Genomic DNA, 26327 nt, shown 5'->3' with positions numbered 1-26327 from the left:
GAGAACGATTTAGGATAGACTCCATGACTTGATGCTGCAAAGACATCTACGTTATCAAAAGGATAGTTACTTGTGACATAATTTATCTGTTCTAGAAAGAGATGACATAGAAAGGAAAATAAGACTTGAAAAGGAAAATGAGCTTTATAAGGAAGTAATTGATTTGCTCATAAATTGTTTGAAATGATCATTGTAAAGTACCACTTTTTACTGCTGTCTGATCTAACTGAAGCAAGGAGTTAGCTAATTTTTATATATCAGTAACTTAAGATCAAATCAGTACCTTATGTTTTGAAAACATCACCATTAGATTTATCTTGTGGCTAAGACAGAAGAACAGGATTGCACTTCTTTCCAGAAATAGAAACAAAACTGAATAAAATATATAAAAGAACAGTTTTCAAGACATGAGATACTAGGCATGGGAAGAATCTGGTCCCTGATAGGTGGAAAACAGATGAGGTGAGCTCTATGATTACTCCAGCTTACTGCCTGGAGAGAGTTTTCCAGACTTGGTCCTGGAGAAGGAACTCAGGTGGAGCCTGTCTAATTGAGGATACCAAACTGGAAGTTCACGGAGGCTGAAGTGGCTATAGTTCGCAAAAGAAAGTACTGGAGAGGAGGGAGCTCATACTCAGAGAATTTTGGACACTTGCAGATGTATCCCGTGAGTCTTCAGCTGAGTATTGATTAGAAGATAGGAGTGAGCAGGCTGCTTGACCTAGAAGAAGAAATATCTGAATAGATCACAGGAAATAATTCTCAGAGCTTATACAAGGCCAAAAATAGTTCCTATTCTTCCCAGCTAACATGGAAAACATAATTGATGAAGCATCAAGTAGGTGGATCAAGGGTGGTTTTTTTGAACAAAAAATCAAGGGTGGTTTTTTGCCTCAGTATTAGGGCCAAATTAGCCTTGGAATAAATGCTGCCCTAGTCCTTTCTAATAAAGCTTAAAACAATACTTGAAAGGATCAGACTAAGTTTTAAGCAGTCTGACTGCAATGGAGAGCAAAACTGAATAAGATTTGTAGGAATAAAGAAAACTCAGCATCCAAAGGGCTAAAAGTAACAATATTTGGCATCAATCAAAACTTAGCAGATATGCAAAGAAGTAGGAAAATTGGACTTATGAAGGGAAGGAAATGTAATCAATTAAAAATGATCTAGAAATGTCACATCAATAATATAAGAACATCAAACCAGTTTTATAACTGTGTTCAATATGTTCAAGAAGCTACAGGAAAGATTAAACATGTTAGTATAAACATGAAAGTTTAAAGTCCAAATTGAACTTCTAAAATTAAAAACTACGCGATATATGAAATGAAAAATATATTGGATGGAATTAATGGCAGATTAGACATTGCATAAGAAAAGAGTAAACTTGAAAGCATAGCAATAGAAACTATCTAAAAAAAACATAGTAACTGAGCTGTGGGATAACTTGAAGCATTCTAACAAATACACTTGTATTTGGAGTCCCTGAACCAGGGGAGGGGAGGGGTGGATGCATGGAACAAGTATTTTAAGAAATGATGGGCAAATATTTTCTAAATTGAATAAAAACTATAAACCTACAGGTCCCAGAAGCTCAAAGAACACAAGCACAAAATATTCATGGGAAAAACATAAAACTACACCAAGGCACACCAAATAAGAGCCAGAGGAAAAAATACCCATTTTTGAGCAACAAAGATACAAATGGCAGTTGTTGGTTGCAATGCAAACCAGAAGACCATTGAGCAATACCTTTATAATACAGGAAGTAAAAATATTTCAACTTAGAATTTCTGCTCTTGGGAAACATATCTTACAAGAATGAAATCAAATGAGAGCATATAAGTCTGATAAAATCTGAGTAAGAATACTATAGTTACGTGAGATATTATTTTTGGGGAAAGATAGTGAAGGGTACTATTTCTTGTGAGTCTTAAGTTATTTCAAAATTTTAAAAAATTTAAAAATATTTTTAAAAAACATACTTTTTCAGATATACAAGAATTGAAAGGATTCACCATCAGCAGAAGGTATACTTCAATAGATGTTAAGATGTTAAGATATTAAAGGAAGTACTTTAGGCAAAGGAAAACAATACCCTATGGAAACCTGGATCTATACAAAGAAATGAAGACTACTAGAAATAGTGACTACATGAGTAAATAGTCATGCACTGATGAACGATGGGAAAACATTCTGAAGAATGAATTATTAGACAATTTTGTTATTTTTTGAACATCATAGAGTATACTTACCCAAACCTAGATGGTGCTACTATACATGTAGGCTGTAACATATAGCTTATTGCTTCTAGGCTATAAACTTGTATGGCACGTTACTGTACAATACCACATGAGATTAAGTCAAGTATAAGAGAAAATTATGCATTCAAGAGACATGGTAAACACTAGATATAAGAGGCTACTGCTAGTGTAAAACGCAAACCTTTACAGGGAACTTTTTTTATAAGTAGAAATAGTAAAGTCTAGTGATAAAATACAGTATAGTAAATACGCAAACCAGTAACAATTGTTTATTATTATTGTCAAGTATTATATACTGTACATAATTGTACATGCTACACTTTTATATGCCTGGCAGCACAGTAGGTTTGTTTACCCCGACGTTACCACAAGCACGTGCAGGAGTGCTGTGTTGTGCTGCAACGTTATGGGATAACTAACTAGTTGATAGGAATTTTTCAGCTCAATTTTAATCTTTGGGAACACTGTCATATAAGCAGTCTTTTGTTGACCAAAATGGTGTGTAACTGTATAATAAACTTTCCTTCTTACTATTTAAGTCTCTTTGAAAGATAATTGACTATTCAAAGCAAAAATAGTAACCGTATTATAGGGTTTATAACATCTGTAGAAAAAAAATATATGATGACAGTAGCACAAAGTCTGGGAGGGGAGAAATGGAAGTTTAATATTGTAAGCTTATTGTACTATATCTGCAGTAGTTTAAGACTGTGATAGTATTATGGACTGAACTGTGTCTTCCCCAAATTTGTATATTTAAGCCCTAACCCTTAATGTGACTATATTTGGAAATGGGGCCTTTAGTGTGGTAATTCAGCTTCAGTATGGTCTTAAGGTTGGGGCCCTAATCCAGTGACTGGTATCCTTAGAAGACGACAGATCTCAGACACACATGCACTGGAAAAGGCCTGTTGCTGTGAGGACGCAGTGAGACGATGGCTGTCTGAAAGCCAAGGAGAGAGGCCTCAGAAGAAAGCAACACTACTGGCACCTTGGTGTTGGACTCCTACCTTCAATTTCTGTTAAGTCACTCAGTGTGTGCTATTTTGTTATGGCTCCAGCAGACTAAGACAGTTGCTGCTATGTACATTAAAACCAAAGGCAACCACCAGAGTAATAGGGAGTTAAGCTAATAAGAGAGAGGGGATACAATTTAATAAAAGTATCAGTTGACCCCAAAGAAGGCAGAAAAGGGAATGGGGAAAAAGGAACAGATGAAACAAATAGAAAACAAATAGCAAGATGGTAGGTAGATTTAAACCCAGGCAAATCAATAATCATATTAAATAAGTAGTCTAAACATCCCAAGGAAAAGGCAGATATTTTCAGATTGGATTTAGAAAAATTGAACAAGACCTAACTATATAAAACTAAGAAATTTACGTTAAACATAAAGACAAAAATAGATTAAAAGTAATACCTTGCACTAGTCAAAAGAAAGCTGGGATAACTATATTCATATCAGACAAAGTAGGTTTTACAGCAGAGACTATTCCCATGGAAAAAATATCATTTGATAAAGGTAAAGGGGACATGTATATGCCATTTTTAAATGTTTGTGCACCGAGTAATAGGATTAAAAAAAATAGGAGACAAAGACTAAATAGAATTGCAAGGAGATATAGAGAAACAATGCTAGGAATTTCAATACTCCACTTTTTAAAAAAATATATTTATTTATTTTTAGAGAGAGTGGAAGGTAGGGAGAAAGAGAGTGAGAGAAACATCGGTTGCCAGCTTTCTGCATACCCCCAGCCGGGACCTGGCCCACCACCCTGGCATGTGCCCTGACTGGGAATCAAACCAGCCACCCTTTGGTCTACAGGACGTCACCCAACCTGCAAACCACACCAATCAGGGCAGTACTCCACTTTCAGTAAAAGAAGAAAGAGACAGAAAATCAGTAAGGAAATGAGAAATTTGAACGATTCTAACTACCAGTTTGATGTTTATGAAACACTGTGCCCTACGACAACTAAAGATATTTTTTTTCAAGTGCACATGGGATATTGACTAAGGCTGACCAATTATGGGTCATGGAACAAGTCTCAATAACTTTAAAGAGATGCAAACCACACAAATATGTTCTCTGACCATGATGAAATTAAATTAGGAATCAGTAACAGATCTTTGGAACTCTTCAAGTATTTGGAAACTGAATTACATATTTCTAAATTACTCGTGGGTCGAAGAAGAAGTAGAAGAGGAAATTAGCCCTGACCAGCATGGCTTCAGCATCATCCCACAAGGCACAGAGAGAAGGGTCATAGGTTTGATTCCCGGTCAGGACGCACGCCTGGGTTGCGGGCCAGGTCCCCAGTTGGGGGCATTTGAGAGGCCACAGATCAATGTCTCTCTTGAACATTGATGTTTCTCTCCCCCTCTCTCTTTCTTCCCCTCTCTCTAAAAATAAATAAAAATCTTTTTTTTTAAAAAAAGGAAATTAGAAAGTATTTGAACTGAATGAAAATGAAAATGTCAAAAGTTGTGGGGTGCCACTAAAGCAGTAGTCAGAGGGAAATTTAAAGCACTAAAAGCCTATGTCAGGAAAGGACAAATGCTCTCAAATCAGTGCTCACAGCTTCCACCTGAAAAACTACGAAAAGAAAAACATATTAAAGCCAAAGAAAGCATAAGAAATAATTAAGGTCAGAGCAGAAATCAATAGGAAACAAAAACAATGGAGAAAAAATGAAACACAAAACTGGTTCTTGGAAAAGATCAGTAAAATTGGTAAATAGCTACCCAGACTGAGTAACAAAGAAAAGATAAAAGGCACAAATTACCATTATCAGGAATGAAATAATTGGCATGTTTAGGTTGTACAGATGTTAATAAGGACACTAAGGAAATATTGTGAATTGTATGGCAATAAATTCGATAAGGGATGAAACAGACAAATCTTTGAAAGACAGAGACTACCTAAGTTCACTCAAGAAGTAATAGATAACATGGCTAGTGCTAAATATTTTGAACAAATTGAAGGCCTGGATGACTTCACTGGTAAATTCTACCAAATATTTAAGGAAGAACTAATACGAATTATATACAAGCTTTTTTAAAAATTGAAAAGAAAGTAATACATGCTAACATCATTACTATGATAGCAAAACCAGATGAAGACTGCATAAAAAGAAAAAAAGAAAACCAGTGTGTACCATGTATATAGATATACAAATTCTAAAAAAAAAATTAGATTGAATTCTAAAGGTAAATAAAAAGGATAATGTACGTACCACGAAGTATTGGAACTTCTCCCAGTAATGTAAAGTTGGTTTAATATATAAAAACCCATTGACGTAATTAATCATATTCCCTAACTAACACCAGATGATCATCTCAATAGATAGAAAAAACATTTGACAAAAATCTGTATGTATTTCTGGGCAAAGATCCCAGCAAACTAGAAATACAGGGGTACCTCTCTCTTTAACCTGAAAAAGAGCATCTGGGAAAAAACTACAGCTAACATGCTTAATGGTGAAAAAGTAAATGCTTTCCTCTTAAGATCAGAAGTAAGGAGAGAATGTTTACTTTCACCATTTCTATTTTTACTGGGTATTTTAACGTAATAAGGCAAGAAGAAATAAAAGACTGGAAAGAAGGGAAAATGTCTTTTACAGAGAGACATGATCATCTGTAGTTAAAATATAAACATCTGTAACTAGTAAGATAAATAAGGGAGTTCTGTAAAGTCTTGGTGCAAAATCAACACATGCAGTTCAATTTTTTTCCTCTAATATATTGTGCTGAATGGTGGCCCCCCAAAGATACGTTCATTCATAATCTCTGGATCTTGTGAATTTCACTTCAGTGAGAAAGAGTCCTTGTAGATGTGGTGAATTAAGGATCTTGAGATAAGATCATCCTGAATTATTCAAATGGATCTTGAATGCAATAACAAGTGCCCTTATCAGACTGAAGCTGAGGGAAATTACATACAAAGAAGGTGATTTGTGGGTACGGGCAGAAATTGAAGTGATGTGGACGCCAAGGAATGCCAAAGAATGTTGACAGTAACCCCAAAGGTAGGTGAGGCATGGAATGGATAGTGCTCTAGTCCCTCTGGAGGGAGTGCCAACACCTTGGTTAGGGACTTCGGGCCTCCAGAAACTGTAAGAGAATAAATTTCTGTTTGTGATAAGCCATCAGGTTTGTGATAATTTGTTACAGCAGCCTCAGGAAACTGATGGCATACATACTAGCAAAATTATAAAAATTATGCAACTTCTAATATCAGAAATTTAAAATAGGTATCACTCTGATAAAATATCTGTAGGCATGTACTTTGGAAACATAAAAACATTTCTGAAAGGAATTAAAGACAAGTAAATGGAGATGTGTATATATTCATGGATCTGAAGACTGAATTATAAGATGTCAGTTCTCCCCAAATTGGTCTATAGATTCAGTATAGTCTCAATTAAAATTCAGTAAGCTATTTAATAGAAATTGATAAACTTAGTCTAATATTCATATGAAAATGCCAAAGACCTACAAACCAAACCAGATTAAAAAAAGAAAAAGAAAAAGATGCAAGACTTAACAATACCTGACTTCCAGACTTACTGTACAGCTACAGTAAACAAGATAAAGTGATATTGGCATGAAGATAGATTGGCATCAATGGAATAATTAACTCACTTAGCTGATTTTCAGTGCAGTAGTAAAGGTTATTTGGTGGAGACAGAATGTTTTTAATAAACAGTGCTGGAATAACTGAGTATATGCAAGAAATTACTGATATACAAAAATTAACTCAATATGTATCATAGACCTAAATGTAAAACATGAAATCACAAAACTGACAGAAGAAAACAGGAGAAAGTATCTGTGACCTTTGGTTAGGCAGGATTTCTTTGCTACAACACCATATACATGACCCATAAAAGAGAAATTTGATAAGGTGGACTTCATCAAGATTTAAGAATTTTTGTTCTTTGAAAGGTAACTGTTAACAGGATGAAAGACATAGACCTGGAGAAAAAATGATTTCTGTCCAGAACTGTCAAAATTTCTTAATAGAAAACAAAGCCAATAAAATTGGTCATAAATGTGAACAGACATTTTACCAAAGAAGATACAGAATGACAAATTAGTTATTTGGGAAATGAAAATTAAAATCACAGTGAGATATCCCTACACACATATTAGAATTTCTAAAATATGGAAGTCCTACCAAAGCTCATGCTCCTGAGTACATAGAGCAACTTGAGTTCTCTATACAGTGCTGGTGGACATGCTGAAATAGGAAAACTGCTCTGGAAAGCGGCTTATCAATTTTTTAAAAAGGTTAAAAAATCACGTATATATGTATGTAAGATTCATTTATATTAAATTCTAGAAAACGCAGACTATAGGGACAGGAAGCTGGGTTGAACAAAATAGTGGAACAGAGAGGAATGGGAGGGAGGAATTTAAAAGGCTTATGGAAACTTTTTTGGGCAGGATGGATATATTTCATTATCTTGATTTGGGTAATGGTGCCATGATTGCCTGCCTATGTCAGGAGTTATCCAAGTTTATATTTAAATATCTGCAGTTTGGCAGAAGAGGACCCTCCAATTCCAGGAAGATCGGCTGTGGAAGGTAGCGATTTCAGATTTCAGAGAGTTCCGGCCAAGATGGAGGCATAGGTGGAAACTCTTCACTTCCTTGCACACCCAAAAGGAGGATAACAACCAATCTAAAATCGTTGTACAACCAGAAGTGCCAGAAAATCAAACTGCATGGAACTCCTACAACCAAGGAATTAAAGAAACAGTCAACCAAAACAACCAGACTGGTGTGACAAGACAAAGAAATATGACCCAAATGAAAGAGCAAAACCTCAGAAACAGAACTAAATGATGAGGATATAGCCAACCTATATGATGGAGAATTTAAAGCCCTGGTAATCAAAATGCTCACAGAACTGATTGATCTTGGTCAAAAAATGAAAAAAACAAATGAAAGATTCCCAAAATGAAATAAAGCAAATATTCAAGGAACCAACAGTGACAGAAGGAAACCAGGACTCAAAGCAACAATTTGGAACAAAAGGAAGAAATAAATATCCAACTGGAACAGAATGAAGAAACAAGGATCCAAAAAAATGAAAGAGAGGCAGAGGAATCTCTGGGACGTGAAATGTTCCAATATCCTATTATAGGTGTGCCAGAAGGAGAAGAACAGGAGCAAGAAATTGAAAACTTATTTGAACAAATAAGGAAAATTTCCCCAATCTGGTGAAGGAAATAGACGTCCAGGAAGTCCAGGAAGCCCAGAGAATCCCAAAGAAGTTGGACCCAAACAGGAACACAGCAAGGCACATCATTATTAAGTTACCCAAGATTAAAGACAAAGAGAGAATCTTTAATGCAGCAAGAGGAAAGGAGAGAGTTAACTACACAGGAGTTCCCATAAGACTGTCAACTGATTTCTTAAAAGAAACCTTGCAGGCAAGAAGGGGCTGGAAAGAAGTATTCAAAGTCATGAAAGGCAAGGACCTACATCCAAGATTGTGTTGTATCCAGCAAAGCTATCATTTAGAATGGAAGGCAAGATAAAGTCCTTCTCAGATAAGGTCAAGTTAAAAGAGTTCATCATCACCAAGCCCTTATGATATGAAATGTTAAAGGGACTTATCTAAGAAAAAGAGGGTCAAAAATATGAACAGTAAAATGACAGCAAACTCACAACTATCAACAAATGAGCCTAAAAGAAAAGACAGACAATGAAAGCAAAAACTAAGCAAATAACTAGAACAGGAGCAGAATCAGAGAAATGGACCTCACATGGAGGGATTTCAGTGGGGAGTAGGAAGGGAGGAATAGGGGGGGAAAGGTATGGGGAATAAGAAACATATTGGTAGGCATAAAAGATGAGGAGAGGTCAAAAATGGTATAGGAAACAAATCAAAGAATTTATATGTACAATGTATGTATATGAACTAAGGGGGGGATACTGGAGGATTGGGTGGATGCAGGGCAGAGGGGATAAAGAGGGAGATACTGGAAAAACTATAATATCATAATCAATAAAAAATACTTAAAAAATAAATAGCTATTTCTTAAAACTAAGAAAATATGTGCAGTTTATTATATGTTAATTATATCTAAATAAAGCTGTTAAAAAAATCACTAGGCCATGTTTCATTCAGAGAGTAGAAAGATTACTGATAACTTATGAAGCCATAAGACAGGTAAACAAGTAGAGCTCATTATAAGGAGCTGTACCATTGAAGGTATTTTATGGTTTTATAAATACACTATGTGATTACAAAGAAACCTGACCATATTCAGGAATATAGTGATTTCTCAATTATTCACTTCACCTTCAGACAGCACTTTTCTTACATAATTTTTGACATGTTGAAATATTACATAATATTTTTTCTGTTTTCAATTTGTATAAACCTCTGTGCTTTATACCTAATTTAAAAATATTTAATAGCTGCACCTTTAATTTTGATGCACGAATTAAGTTAGTTTGTTAATTTAGGGGACTAATTTATCATAGTCTTAAATAGTAAGTAATCTGTAGTAGAATCCAGCAGAGTATTAAATACTGTGTCACCTTAAAACTAACAGTGTCCATGGAATCAAATTATAGTAGGAAAGCATAAAATTGTGTTAAACTTGAGTTAGAAACCTCATCAGAAAACATCTTCATTGTTAAAAAGACCTTTATCAGTCATTTGTATGTAGGAAATAGTGTATCATTTTGGTAGGGTAGGATGTGTGGATTGAAACAATTATTATTTCATTTAAAATATAATAAAATTATAACTGCTTTTAAAGTTGAAGGTCAGGACTCTTGATTTAGTATATTGCTGTCTAGATAGTACAGGTCAGACCATTCAAATGTTGGGAATGTCAGTTTGGAGAACTCACTATATAAAAAGTAGTTGGTTGTTTTTGGCATGAAAGATGCAGTATGAATTTAAGTATATGAGAACCCAAAACTCAGTTTTTATTGATAAATTCTCACAAAGAGAATTTGTGAGAATTTATCAGTTTAATTTGATGAAACAGGTTTCTTTCAAATGTGCATTTATAGCTGTTTAAGATATAAATAAAAATTAGTATTAAAATATGAATAGAAATTAGACTAGAAATATATAGCAGAAATATAATTATCATTCTTTTAAAAAAATACAAATTTAATGTTGTAGAAATATACCTAGATATTTAGAAAGGCATTATCTTCTAAGTCATAGGGCAGAAATAATAAAACTTTAATTTCCTTTCCATTCTCCTTTTCTTATTTTCTTTTTTTTAGTGTTGTTGAAGTTAGACAAATAATTTGTGTAACCCAAGTTGGAGTCTTCCTTCTAGATCTAACCCATCACCTCTTAAAACTAAGAGAAATTGTTTATTTTCTGATAAATAGGTAGTTCGTTGTATTGTGATCAGTTTAGTTGCCTCTTTTGCCTTGTCTTTTAAGAAAGTAGTGTTAACATGTTAAAGGTGTGTACCTGTGCTATTTTACTTTATAAAACCATTATTTATACTTTAAAACAATAATATTAAAGCAGTTTTAAGAGTACATCTTTTTATTGTAGTTCTTTTAATTGATTTGATTATCAAAAAGTATTTAGTATTATAATAATTTATCATTACTTTAAATATTTCTGACAGTTTGCTAATGTGACTGTAGGAATTTATATTGTCAGTAACAGTAGCACTACTCTCTTATTCCTAGATTTTGTTTTTTTGTGTTGTATCTTAATCCTATGTAATTCTTTTTTCTATTTAAATGCCTTTACTCAAATATTCAGGGTTGAATAAAACAAAACTTTAAAAAAAATTTATTGTTATTCAATTACAGTTGTCTGCATTTTCTCCCCATCCCTCCACCCCACCCCAGCCGAAGAATAAAACAAACTTTTAAACCACCCATTCAAGGGAAATGCCATGCATCTTAAATCAGGACTTAAAGGAGAGAGGATTTAGATCCTATTTTTCACTTCTTAATTAAAATTCATTGTTAGGTAGATATCTTTGCATCTGTGGTTGTTGAAATTTCTAGAAGTTGCAGTTTAATGTGTAAGTTCTTAGTTATGTTGTTTTTAGTAACTTGCATTATAAGTTTTGAGGTCCTCTATACTTTGTTAGAATGACATTTTATGTGTGATTTGTTTGGCAAAGGTAGAACATACTTTCACTTCCCAGTTCTCATTTAGAGGATGCCTTAAATGTAGGATTTCAGATCAGTTTAAATAAAATTTATTTTATAGAGAAATCGGCTTTCAAATCAGATGTACTGTTAATTCACATTAAACATAGGATATATATGATATATATATGGAAACTGGGTAACATTTCTCAGGAGCATGCTACTAAAAAGTTTTGCATGTATATATAATTTTCTTTGTCTAAATCTGCCATCTCTTAGTACTCTTTTAAATCCTGAAGTCCTCATCTTTCATAAGCATTCTGAAATCTCTCACTGAGATACCTGGTTGTTTTTAAAATCTTGACTTTGTCTTCTCAAATAGGTTTAGAATTAACTGGTACAAACAGATGTAGCTCAGAAGTGATTCCATCAGTAGCCATTTGTTTCCTATAACTAGGGGTTAACACATCAGTGAAATGCATTGGTTTATTTTCTACTCCAGAAATTAAGGAATTGACTGTACTTTTAAAGAACATGCCACAGTTCTTGAAAACCTTAGAATTTGGAAGGTTTACTGTGTATGTGTCTGAGTGTGTATGAGAGATAGAAGATGATTTTATTTTTTTCTTTGGAAAATACATTTTGGCTCAGAACTGATTCTCCACTTCCTCCCAACAGAATTTCATGTCTTAGATGTGATAGTAAAAGAGGTTCACTTGATATATGTAGAATATTTCTAGTAAGCTCAGATTAACATTTCTTCTATATTTTATTTCTTTGTCTTTCATTTTTCCTGGCATGCAACTGGTAAAGTATCATTTGTTTTAGAGTTTAAAATTAGGTTAGCCTGTTGATTTTTCTTCCAAATCTTATATTTTGAACTCTAACTTGACAGTTCAAAGTGTCCTTCATATCAAATAGGCAAAGTTTTCTTGGGTTGTGCAGTAATTCATCCATTTTCTGATTTTCTAATGATTATTAGTTCTAGAGTACTTCTGAGTTATTAAATTCTTTGTGTCATGATTCAGTCCTTTAAACTTAGTTTATATGCATAAATAAAATGTGAGCTGAAGTATGAACACAATGAATTATTTCCTTGGTTGACCCTACTAGAATTTGAATTCAAATGATATCACTCATGTTAATGGTTATTGAACCTTTATCACACTTAAACATGTAAAATTTAAAATGTTTACCATTTCAGAAAAATTTTAGGACATTCATTTGTTTCACATGGATAAAAATATAGTCCATTTGTGAATTTTAGATAGTCTCATATGTTCTTCTAGTTCTTAAAGCCAGAAGTACCATGCCACTTTAATATACAAAATGTGACATAGTACAACTGTGGGGCAGTATTTGAAATGTAACCTTACGGTAAAATTTTCAATATAATGTAACCTACATGTGATACTTTACAGCATTGGGGCCTTTATTTTATTCGTATATCTTGATTTTTCCCACGTTTGCCTTGTTTATAAGTATTTTTTTTTGTCTTTGTTACTTAAATACATGGCACCATATTATTGAGAAAATGTCTTAAGTGTTTATAAAAAAGGAAGTGATTAATTTTGGAACAAAGGCAGTTTTGACCTTAATACTTGTAGAAGTGGTTTAAAAGTATTAGTAAATTGGAAACTTGTTGCTCAGTTTTGAGGTAGTCTCAACCTCCCAGTTCTCTAAAATGTGTTAGGATAGTTTGGTAATGATGCATATTTGAAAATAAAGGCAAATTTTACATGTTTCTGAGGTTAAACCCTGCAAGTAAAATGATTAAAATCCACAAATTCGATATAAAAAATTCCCTCAAGAAATTTAATTATACCACTCCAAATTATGGAAACTAAAAAACACTGTAAATTTTTTCAGTGCAATATTTAATCAGTAAATAAAACACTGTGGAATTATGCCTCGTAGATTCAATGTCTTTTTTGGGCTTAAAGTGTGTTAACTTACTATATTTGATTTTTAAATAGACACCAAATCCTACCGCAAGCGAGTTTATTCCTAAAGGAGGATCAACCTCCAGGCTGAGTAACGTGTCCCAGTCAAATATGTCTGCCTTCTCTCAAGTTTTCTCTCACCCATCCATGGGAAGTCCTGCTGCTGCTGGATTAGCACCAGGTAAGTTGAGTAACTGTTTCCAGTGAGTTCCAGATATCAAATCTGTAAGCACATTTGCTATTAGTTTATCAGAACTGAAATTGCATACTAAATAATTCACATTTGAACACATTGTGAGTTTTATGTTCTAGATTTTGGTACCACAGTTTAAAAAATTGAAAACAGAACAAAAATTATATATCAGGGTGTTTAAAAGCACAGAAGTAAATTTAAAGAACTAACTCCTTCTTTAGGAAAAATATCTATCTGGGTTTAGTATTTCCCTTTTTAAAAAGTCAATGATAATGCTATTTTACCCACAAACTTCTCTAAGAGCATAAGAAAAAAATATTGATCTGTATGTGTTTCAAAGTCCTTTTGTACCAAATTTCTAAAAAATAACATTCTGTATTATTCAAAACACATGTTTAGATGTATTTATTAACTTTCAGATGTTTGATTATAAATCTGTAATAGTAATTTTTAATTGGGTATAGTATTATAAACAACAGTAGGAAGGACTTGTAAAAGCATTAGGGGTCATTGAGGTGGGGAAAACAGTATTTCTCAATCATTTTCTTCCAGGTTTACCCATAATGACAGAGGAATTTGAACAAATGTACTTATACCCCAGGGGTCCTGAGGAACGATTCCTAGTGACCCTTAGAGAACTTTTAAAATATTTCTCTTTTATCTTAAAAATTCATGCAACTTATACATTCTAGTTCATGGCATAAACATTTATTACAATATAAAAATATGAAACAATTTTTAGATAATTAACATCAGCCATCTCTAGTGGTCTGTACCTTAATCAGAAAAGTGAGGGATGCAAAACTATATTGAATTTATCATAAGTGCTGAGCAGGTTATCTTGTGTCTGTAAAATATTTGAGCTCTCTACACAGATTTTGTATGTGTATTAAATGAAGCCAAAATATCTAACTAGATCAGCTTGGAACTAGTACTGCCTTCAGGGCTTAATCATATTAGTAAGAAAATCATTGGTTTTGATACTGGTACGGAATCGAGGACCTTTTGGGAAAGAATGAGAGAAGGTAATGATAACTTTATGGAACAGAACATTTGGTTTAGCATGTAAAGTATCAGGTGTACTCAGATATTGAGTAACCTTGTGTTGCCACGGATTTATCAATACTTCCTTCCCCTACCTTTCTCTTTCACTCTTCCTCCCCACTCATTTCCCCTTACCCTTCAACCCCCTTCCCTTCACATGTCCCCTTACCTTTTCTTCAACATTGGCTCTTTTCAGGTTTAGTTAAATTTGTAAACATTTTCCCTTCTTCTCTAGAGAGCAGTGTCAGAATTGAATATTCCTGGTAGTGTAAAAGTTTTGTAAGTAATGTGCTACTGTGGTTTTTCTCCCATTGAGGTGTGTTCACATCGTGTATGTGAGCATAATTTGCATGTCAGCTATACATCTAAAATTTCTTAGAGATTATCCAGACTTCTAAGAAGTTTTTAGAAAGCACTCAACAATGGTATCCATATACCAATAGAAAACTTTGGCTTTTGTAATTAATATATTTTGGCATAATAACACATCTTCCTTTGTTTCAAAAATAAATATTTTGTTCACATCTTTGATCAGATCAGTTCAAGCTTGCCATTTAAAAAAATAGGCTTTTTAAATATTGGAGGTGTTAAAAATGTCAAAGGGAATTTTAGACCTTGAAAATGTTTAGTTAAGAAATCCATTAATGCTGGGGTATTTAAGCTTTTCAGTAGGTATTAACTTGTGTGTAGGGAAGTGTTTTATTGACCCCAGTTGGATATTACAACCTAAATTTGGGATGAAATTAATTAATTTAAAAATTAAATTAGATGAGAAACTATTTACTCTTCTACATAGCTCTAATGTTAAATTGGTCCTTCTATTTACTGATGAGAGTAATTACTGTCTGGAACCATTGGAAGTAGGTCAGTATATTATATTAAATATATTCCTAAATTTTTTATACATGTTATTTAAAAATTATTCTTCATTTCAAATGACAATCAACAGAGCTAAAATAGTTTCCAAAAATAGATGAATGGTTTTGCATTTGTTATTTCCCCATATTTTCTTGTTTTAGTTAATGTCTTAACACTCTCTGGAAATAAGCAAAGAAAAAATTAAGTCTGACTTATTTTCAAAAAGCCATTTAACCCTTCAGTGTTTTCCTTTACTTCTTACCCACAAGTAATATTTTTTTCAAGGCCTAAGAAGAGTTCTTGACATGCTCCTTTAAGGTTGTAGAGTAAAAATGGTCATAAAGTTTGCCTTAGTGATGATGTAATTTATCGTTACTGCTTCTTGTTTACTACATGTATAACCTATTCATAATTTTCAGTTATGAAGTTTCATTTTCTTTTTTCCAATTTCTATTCCATATTATTAGCCTCAAAAACATGTGCAACTACTGTTTTTCTTTAAAAAATTATAAAGCCTTAAATATTTTGGCATTCAAATGTAAACTAGAGTAATGTCATTTTCATTATGTATGAAGAAATACATCCTTAAATTATATATCTCTTGACTAAAATGTAAAAATACTTGAGCAGAGTTGAATAGATATTAAGATTTTGAATTTCCTCAGATTGTAAGAAACAAAAGCATACTTCCAGGAACAAAGTAGATCCTGAGTGAATCAAGTCTCCTTTTTTAAATCTTGTTTTGATCATCTTTAAAACATGATTTGTGTTTTTAAAAAAGTTTTGATGCAACCAGTAAAACTTTATATACAAGTTATTTTGAATTTATAGCCAATTAGGTTTAAAGGTACTTAAAAGTGTTAAAAATATGTAGCATGTTTCCATTGAATTGTGTACACAATCATTTTATTCTATTTTCGTTTAAGAAATCAAGGACTTGTTTATGCACTCAACCTAAGAACAATAGCAAAGTTTCTAAGAATCTTCTATGAAGGTAGTTGTTACATGAGTATGGGGAATGGCACTTAACTTGGGTTTCATTGTCTTTGAAAACACCTAAATTTGTAAATATGTACTTTTCCCTAGTCACAGCTTGTATTATCCTGATATTCACTGGTTTAACACAGTCTTAGAAAAATTCATTTTATTTCCACAGCATGTAGTCTAAAGGAATATATATATATTCCTTTATAAATATAAATATATATATATTTAACAGCTTTTGCTTTAGGCAAACAGATTTTGAATAGGTCTTTAGAAATGAAAATATGACTATACTAAGTATATGAAATGATAGTTTATGCTTTAATTTTTTATGCCATGGAAAATAATTTTATCATGAGAAACAATTGCTGAATATTTTTCTTAATCAGAATTTTCCCTAAGAGTGTTCTGTTTTGGTAGTAGACATTACACCTAAGTTGGTGTGCTTTAATCACCTCAGTATTAGCCTCAGTCTGTTTGAAAGTGCTTGAGAGAGGTAGCAACAGGAGCATACATTTGTAGATGGTGTTATGATATATCATCTGGTCATTTAACATGCAGTTCTGACTCAGGAATTGAGTATCTCTCGTTCTGCTTAATTGGGTGCAGACACTTGGGAGAGACAGAGGGGAGTTCTTGGACTTGAAAATGCCACCGTTGATTTATAAATGAAAGAGCCATGAGTGACTTACAGTATTTTCAAATATTTATTCTTTCAAGATGAGGATGGTGCAGCTTTTTGGACCATTTGGTATATTTTATTATAAATTTATATTTTATTGATTTGGGGAAAATATTTATACTAAACTTACTATTATTAAATAATTATATTCATTCATCATATTTTTAGATACAGTTTTTGAAGTACTTAGTCACATACATTCCTGAGGATACCAAATTGATGGGTAAAATTGGCAAATATTCCTTTTTTTGGTAAAGATTTTATTTTATTTTATTTTTAGAGCAAGGGGAAGGGATGGAGAAAGAGGGAGAGAAACATCAATGTGAGTGAGAAACATCACTGGGTCGCCTCTCATAGGTGCTGGGACTTGGGGATGAACCTGCAACCCAGGCATGTGCCCTGACTAGAAATTGAACTGCAACCTTTCACTTTCTGGGATGATGCCCAACCAGCTGAGTCACACCAGTCAGGGCTGGCTAATATTCTTTGATATATTTTTCGGCTTGGTCAAGTTGTGAGGGAAAAGGGGAAATTAATATTTATCCATCATTCTTGTTCAAAAATATTAAAGTATTAAACTTTATATGCAGCGTCTGGCACAAATAACACCCCTTTTTTATTACAAAATCACAAGCCTGTAATTCTGTAACGTAACAATATCACACTTAAGCACGCCATATGACATTTTTGGTGAAATGTTCAAATTGCTGTCCATCTCGTGTGAGACATTCACGTACCCTAGCAAGCACACTCAAGCAAGCCTTACTTCTGCTGGACCCTGTATATAATATACTATTTAAAGAGAGGGGAAGAGAGGGAGAAAGAGAGGGAAACATCCGTGTGTGGTTGCCTCTTGTGTGCCACCCACTGGGGACCTGGTCCACAGCCCAGGCATGTGCCCTGACTGGGAATTGAACTGGCTGCCCTTTGGCTCACAGGCCAGCACTCAATCTACTAATTCACACCAGCCAGGGCTAAAGTATTTATTCTTATATGGTTGAAAACTTTGGATAAGGAGATCCCTTTTACTTTTAAAGTTCACTGCTAAAAAGTAAAGTTTTGTGATTTCATTATCTATATGACATTTCATATAATAGATGGATAAAATGGAGGTTTAGTTCATTCAGTTGCAGAATAGTTGACTTACGTGATAATCTGATACTGGGCATTGATCTAGGTGAAACCTTTGGGGTTTACATAGTTCAGCCTTGTACCAGTTGAGAGGTGGCATTCCTGACAGATTATCATCTAGCTTTTGCTTTGCCACTTACAGAAGCAATAAGGAATTCATTAACTAACCAAGGCAGCCCAGTGTACATTTTTACAGTTGGAATAGAGAAGAAAATTATCTCATCTGAACTAATTTCTGTCTTGTCTTTTATCCACTAGTCCTAGTTCTTTCCTTTTGTATTGAATGGAATAAATAAAAATCTTTTCTACACGATAGTCCTTTCAGTTATTTTTTAGGCTAGTCATATGTATGTGTGTATCCATATAACTTGTATGACTGAAAAACGAGAGAAGGCAAACTGGGAAAATATTGTTAAAGTTAATAAGACGTATAGATTAAAATCTTCAACTGTTTTAAGTTATAATGGGTAGATAGCATTAAATCCACAGATCTGTCTTCCTCACTGTATTACTACCCTGATATCCAACAAAGGAGTATATATGCCACTAGGAAAACAGGAAACTTTGCTAAGTCTTGCAGATGGTGAATATCTAAGTTCATATTTAAAATTTCACTGTATGTCTTAGGCTCTAGGTTAAAATCACTAAAGGCATAAAAATTTCATAAGCTTATGAAATTTTAGATTATGTTGTACTAAGTGGGATAGTTGAAAATAAAAATTATAAAAAATAGTTATATAATTCTTAAACATTGTCATATTTTATAGGATGTAACTCTAAGCAGATTTTCCTTGTAATTATTTTTCAAGTCTACTGGATTCTGTGGGACTGTCAAGTAATGCTATCATGAGTTTATTTTTATACTCAGTTTCAACTGATTTCACTGAATTATTTTTACACTTAATGGCAATAGGGGTATTTTAGCATTAAAATGCTCTTCTAATTGTTTTGAATACCAGTCTAGATTTCCCAAGCATATTACAAATTCCTTAAGAAGAAGGGAACTTGTCATTTCTTACCTTGCACAAATTTAGCCATATTGATGGTGCCTAGTGTTTACTCATTTAACTAAGTTTCATTTCTGTCATGGAAAAAAGTTTTTAATTGATGGGTATCTCTTAAATATAGTGAACTTTAATCAATAAACATCTTTGATGAACTTCTAGAAAATGCAAATGTTCAAGAGGATATAGATGAATATTCATATGAGGAACAGAAATATGCCTGTTGAAAGTTAACTGCATCAGAACTAGAGTCATTGTATGTTTTGAGGTGCTAAAACATTAAAACCAGTTAAAATATTTGTAAGTATTATGTTTAAATTGCGTATTTCCATTTTTTTTGTAACTACTTTGTTTTTCAGGTATATTCAGCAGAGTCACTCAAACCTTTCCAGGTTTTCTAATTGGGGATTACTTTCTACATTAAAAAAATAAAAATTTATAGTTAAGATCAGGAGCCCCCAAATTTTTGTGTAGAGGGTTTTTTCACTGCCCTAATGTCAAGCTTATCCTAGATGGGGATCGCTCTGTGTGTGCATGTATATGGATACAGATGTTGATGTCCCAGGGAAGGTTACTAACAGTAGAACTGTAGAACCATAACTGGTTTGGGAGTGCCTGCTGGCTGTATTCCCTTCCCAGTTGGGAATTTCAGGAAACTGAGGCGAGACGTTAATGGCACAGAGGGGGATGTGTCTGCTGCAGCTGGCTTGGAGACCTGTCAGGTAAGGCTTAAATAGCTCCCTGGTTGGTAATCTCTGGTTAATGTTTCCTGTTAGGATTGAGAGTTCCTGTTGTGGACTTCCTGTTTAAATCTCATATATTAGCTGACTTGCCCCTTAATTAAAGGGTAGGGGTTTGATGGGAGTGGGTAGGGCTCCCTTGGACTAGGTTCAGTGGTCTACTCCTGCAGCAAGGTCTCCTGCTGCTCTTGAGCCACTTTCATTGGACTCCATTGCCTTCAGAATATGGCACCAGTTTTTATACCCAAGTAGCTGTGTGGCTTTTGGCACTCCCTTTTGTCCCTATGTTTTAGCATCTTCATTTCTATAATACAGAGGATTTTAAAAGTTTTTCTAATCTAAAATTCTATTGTTTTGTGACACAGTGATCTATAGGAGATGGGTACACTAAAAGGAGACAGATGAAGACAGTGATGAGAGGTAGCAAAAAGGAGAGAAGAGTTTGATTTTTGTCCTAGACTGTAAAAGGACTTTTAAAGGCATATGGACTTCCTTGACATAGTCTGTGTAAATAGGAAATCCCACCAAGGCTCCCTTTGCATCCTAGGTGGAGATGAGGGGAGTTTTGTTTCCACAGTGTAAGATTAGAGTCGGGTAACTTAGAGTGTTGTAGTGGTTTCGGATGAACTGAAAGGCAGAGAGAGCACATTCCTGATTCTTAGCTGGATGTGGAGATTTAGAAGTTAGTCGTTTCCTTTCCCTTCAATCAGATAGGTTGAGAGCTCCAGGTTTTCTTTAACCATTTGGCGCAGTGGTGCCTAGGAACATTGTACCTACTCAGTGGAGAATGAGAGTGTTTATGTGAATAAAATGACGGTGCTGTGTGTAACATGTCTAGTTACGAGTAGTCCTCTCATTCTGTAGGAAGAAATTCACTGGTGGCAGCCTCTTCTGTTTTTTGAATTATTTGATTCTTCTCAGCTTGAGTAATCATCTTTGTTCTTACTCTTTTTAAAAAAAAAAGATTTTATTTATTTATTTTTAGAGAGAGGGGAAGGGAGGGAGAAAAGAGAGGGAGAGAGATGTCTCTATATGGTTGACTCTCACGTGGCCCCCCAATGGGTACCTGGCCCGCAACCCAGGCGTGTGCCCTGACTGGGAATCGAACCAGTGACCTTTTAGTTCGCAGTTAATGCTCAATCCACTGAGCTACACCAGCCAGCGCTTTTTTTTTTCCTTGCTCTTTTTGCCTTTCAGATGTGCAGTTACCCTGAGTAGGGCCAGTGGGAAAGGTTTTAGTAAAAGGAGAGGAATTAAGAGATGTATCCCTTTTAAAACTTCTAGTGCACACAGACATAAAATCTACCAGGAATACTCAAATGTGGACTGCATGTTTATATGATAGTTACATTTAGTTCTGGGTTCTTCTAAATCAGGAATCTCTTCCATATTGGTGTGTATGAAGTGAGATGTTTTCTTATGATTTTAAATATCTTCCCATATTTTAGATGTGGTTATCCAGATTTTAGGCTGGTATTCCTATAAATTGTAAATAGTAATTAGAAGTTGCTTCGGGGGACTTTGTACCTTTTAGAAAACAATAGGATATTAATACAATTTTAGTCACCAAACTGCTGTCTAAGTCATAATTACTGTGGACAGTAATCGTATTGCCCACTGTTTGTGCTGTTGAAACAAACAGATTCAAAATGTAATGTCTTCAAAGACAGAAATTTATTTGCTTTGTAATAGTGAAGGCAGATGTTCAGTTGTCTGGGATGCACTCCTCCACATAGTCAGTTCGGAACCCAGGTCAGGTGGCTTCTAGCTCTCTCTCTTGTCACCTGGAAGGGAGAAAGCACGGAGGAGCATCAGTGGGAAATTGTTACAGACAAGTTTGGAAATTGTAAGCTCCTCCAGTGATGACTGTCTACCAAAATCTGGACTTTCATTTTTTAAAGCAGCTTGAATACATTTCCCAGGCTTTTTGGGATGTAAAGTTTTAACAGTGGAATCATGTATATACATTTTTGGGCATTATCTTATTTGCATCTTTTGTGCCTGCAGCTGCAGTAATTGGTTTACCAGCATCATAAGAAATGAAGCTTTCCAGCATACCTTTCATTTTTGGATATCAGAAACTTTATGGCTTTGTCAAAACTTTACATTTTCAACAATTTTTCAAAGAAAGATTTCCAAAATTTGCAGTTTTCTTTTGCTTCAGACAAGTACAATTTTTTTTTTATGACTTGTGTTCAACTTTATTTACTTCAGTGATTGTATTGAACCAGAATAGAAATGATATCCTTTAGGTATCAGAATTCTTAGAGCAATTTGTAATTACTTAGAGCTTTTACCCTTTTCATTGTCTTCTTGCCCCAATATATTAGATTATAACTCCTTGAAGGTAAGGCCTTTCTCTTGCTCTCTGAATATGAAATGATGCTGATAAGGTTGTTTTTCTTGGGATGCCATTTTGAGGATCACTGCTCTACTAGGTGCTCTATGTTGTTTTTTCTCCTCTTTTTTCTTATAACCCCTTTCTTTTCCTCCTAATCTGCTTAGGGTCAAGAACACAAATACATTTTTAATACCTTTAAAAAAAATAAGAAAAAGACTGATTCATGGACTTGAATCATTGCCTGTAAATAAGGTAAATGGTCTTTAAATTATCCTTTGGCTGAGGCTAGTTTTCAGTCTTTTGGTTCCTGTCTGTATTCTGAATAAATGAAGTTATCAGAAAAGGAACCACTGAATTATAGGGGTTACTGGAGCTCAAGTCAAGATCACAAGTACAATTTTAATAAAACTGAGCAATAGGGATTTCTTCTACCTTAATAATGTTAATGGGATAAAAATAATATAAATTATTATAATAGATCTAACAAAATTTTCAGAATACCTGAAAAATTAATATCATAAGTACCTTGGCTGTTTAAAATGTAAAACCCCATGGGTCTAGAACTAGTAATCAAATATCTTATTTGCACATTACATTTTAATACGTATATTTAAAAATTTTTTATGTAGAAATCCAAAGTTAGAATTACAGTGTTAACTAATATTAATCTTACATCATTTCTTTGTGACTAGCTACAATTTTTTATAATCAGGCACACTAATCTTAGAGTAAGTTTCTGGTTTACAAACAGTACGACATAATTTATCACTATGAATGAAGGATCCCATTGCTCACAAACAGTCACTATCATTTGAGAAGAAAAAAATGGTTCTTTTGATCCAAAAGAGTTGGGAGCTAACACCTATCCTCTTCCCATTTTGTTTTGACCTTTAGTTTTAAATAACCTAAGTGTTAATGATTTAAAAGATTGACATTATTCCAGAGGCTAGATTATTTGGTCAAGTTGGGGGCAAGCAGGTCATCGTTCTGTTTCTTCAAATATTACAGTGATCAAAGTAAATTACCTACTTATTACAGGCCAGAGAGTATAGTCCTTAAAATTGTAAATCAAACCCTATAAGTGTTTTTTGTTTTTTTTTTTAATGTGGACTACTTATATTTCTTACATTTCAGGGGTTTAGGTACTGTATTATATGCATGGTCAATATTCTAATAATATTTGTTGACTTATTTAATGAAGACTCATAGGGAAATGAAACTGTTGTGAGAGTAAGGCTGAAGTTAGGTTAAAGGAAAAGCTACTCTGTAGACATGGAAAGCGGAATAATTGTGCAGGATGTGGTCCCCATAAAATATTATGTTAAGAGTATATGGTTGAGAAAACTTAGTTTACATTCATAATATGCCTATTATGCCTACAGTTATTTGCCTAAATTTGGTTGATGAAATTCCATAAATTTTGAGGGAGCTTTAAGGTTCTTAATGGTTTTATTAATGCTTACAGTATTTCTGATATCCAGGTAGTACAAATACTTTATATCATAGATAGATATGCAGCCAAAGTGAAGTATGGTTATATAAATCAGTTGCTGAAATTCTTAAGATATTGTGGGGAAAACCAGAGATGGAAACCAAATTGCATTTATTTTGGCCAGATCCACATAGCTTCTACTAAAGCTTATTTACATGTAAAAAATAAATACGTAAAGCTTTTTGGAGCATGTTGAAATTTGTCATTTTTATTGTGTACTATAACTCAGAGAGAAAATACCGTATTTTTCAGACCATAAGACGCAGCTAGGTTTTAGAGGGAAATGGGAAAAAAAATTTGAAGCAAAAAATGTGGTAAAATATTTAATAACATCCTTTAAAGCAGAAATCCTCTAGTAAGCCAGGTAAGCTACATTTGGACTATAAGACACACCCCCATTTCCCCCCCAAATTTGGGGGAAAGTGTGTCTTATAGTCCAAAAAATACGGTATTTGTACTTTTAATCAAATATAATTTTATAATTGAAATATTACTATAATTCAGTGATTAAATTTCATGCTTTTTCTTTATATTTCCTAAAAGTAAAAATAATGCTGTTTCTTTATATTTCTTAAAAGATGAAAAAGAGTACTTTATTGGTGATATCTTTCTGCCCTATCCTATTCATAAAATTTTTAGTTCAATTCTTTCGTGATGGAGGCTTTAAAAACAAGATTCAAGTTTCTTCCACTCATCACTATATTAGAAGCTTTAAGCTAGAAATTGAATGATGGCAAAATAGGAGTAGAATGAGGTATACCACAAATACTGGAGGGTTTTTGAATCTAAGGTTCAGTTTATCATGAATCTAGAGTTTGAAGACTTGATGAATAGAAAAATGTTTTATTGGATCTTACAAAAAGCATTGTTTCAGTGGTAGCTGATGATTTGATTCTGTTCCCCTCTACACAGGAAATATTTCCATGTAGAATGTGAAGCTCCACTACAAAAAAATACACGCAGTGCATATTTCCTTGAGAATTTAATTCCATAGGCATAAAAACAAATAATATCTACAGATTTAACTATATATATGTATTACTATTCAGAATAAGTATTTAGGTAAGATATTTAACTTCTATTAATTTGAGTTTTGACATGAATAACTTTCATCTACAAATTTTTTTTTAAAAAATGCTCTCTTTTATCATGTTTAGTAAAAGCCTTAATCTGTTAACAGGAAAATAACTTACAGGTGAGATCTTTGGTGCAATTGTGCCTCTGTTAATAATGGTCTCTGAGTGCACATATTTCCTATTATTTTTACAGAATAAATTCTTAGCTTAGTCTCAGTCTAAAACTTTTACCTGAACTTAAAGATTAGAACACTATTTTCTTTCTTTCTTTCTTTTTTTTTCTTCAGTAGATTAACACATGTCTAGCATGCATACTATTAAACTAGAAAATGAGAATTTTAAATCAGGAATTTCAAATGAAGGCAAGTATAATGATATAATTGAAAGAATAATAGATAGTAGCTTTGGATGGTTGCTTTTAGTGTTTCTTAAATAAAAGCAATGAGAGGAATTCTATTTATAAGCTCATATATCTTTTCTTAAATTAATAATGAAAATAAATCTTAAAACAGTATGAATAAAAACACAATAAATAGGATAGAGTTTTTTTCTCATTTAATATGTAGTTCTCTAGAGTGTTGCATGTTAATTACTTATATTCCATTTATTTATTCATCTTATTAGTAAACACAGTATTTAAGACTTATTTATGCACTTTAGTATCCTATAGAGAAGCAGGGATTTTGTGATTTGCTCAATTACATTATTTCTTAATATTTTGGAAATCATGACAGTTACATTTTTGGAGTTGTGACTTCCTTCTTTTGGAGGAAAAGTATATTGTGTGGTTTGTGTGCATTTTTATGCTATGAACTAATTTTGTGTGTGAGGAAGATTTAGCACTATCTCAGGATGTCATAACATAAGGGGAGAGGTACAGTTGGTTTTCATTGTTTCACTGGCAAAAATGAGGGTTATAGTCTTTCTAATCTAATTTTCCTGATGAGAGAGCTCTGAGTTTTTCATCAGTATTTCTGTAAGAAGAATAGATTTGTAATTTAAAATTTTTATCTAATGAAAAGTAGTTTATTTCCAGAGAAAATTTTAGTTTTGTTGCATTAAATAAAATGACTTGGTAAAATAAATATTAATGCACCTCCAATGTTTTTAAATTTTGAAAAATTTAAATTATTGAGGGGTTTTGTTTCTCATATTGAGTTGGCCAAAAAGTTTTAGTTTCTTCTGTGAGATGGCTCTTAGTTGTCTTTAACTTCATTTGAAACAATTTTGGTAAATTGTATTGTGAAAGCTGTCATATCAGCATGTATTTTTTAAAAACTATCAAAATTGGTGAATTTTTGTGCAGCCATTTTAATATTGAAGATGGAAGAAAATACACAACATTTTTGGCATATTGTGCTTTATTATTTCAAGAAAGGTAAAATGCAACTGAAACAGAAAAAGATTCGTGTAGTGTATGGAGAAGGTGCAATGACTGATCAAAAGTGGTTTGCAAAGTTTCTTGGTACTATTGAC

The 26327-nt window shown here is 33.3% G+C and overlaps 1 protein-coding gene across 9 annotated transcripts in view; it reads left to right on the top strand.

The window, feature by feature from the left end:
* The window catches only part of PAN3 (poly(A) specific ribonuclease subunit PAN3), a 148394-nt gene that overhangs the window by 64292 nt on the left and 57775 nt on the right, over positions 1-26327 (top strand). For all 9 annotated transcript variants that reach the window (XR_008426421.2, XR_008426420.2, XM_053920737.2 and 6 more), the window contains one exon: positions 13340-13487. Coding sequence is in view for 7 of the 9 variants with exons in the window: in XM_053920737.2 (XP_053776712.1) it covers positions 13340-13487 (148 nt within the window). In the remaining 2 variants the exon portion in view is untranslated. The remainder of the gene's footprint in view (positions 1-13339; positions 13488-26327) is intronic.

This window comes from Desmodus rotundus, chromosome 3, assembly GCF_022682495.2.
Source record: "Desmodus rotundus isolate HL8 chromosome 3, HLdesRot8A.1, whole genome shotgun sequence".
Taxonomy (NCBI): Eukaryota; Metazoa; Chordata; class Mammalia; order Chiroptera; family Phyllostomidae; genus Desmodus; species Desmodus rotundus.
The sequence above is the reverse complement of the archived record's forward strand: the minus strand, read 5'-3'. Positions and strand labels throughout refer to the sequence as shown.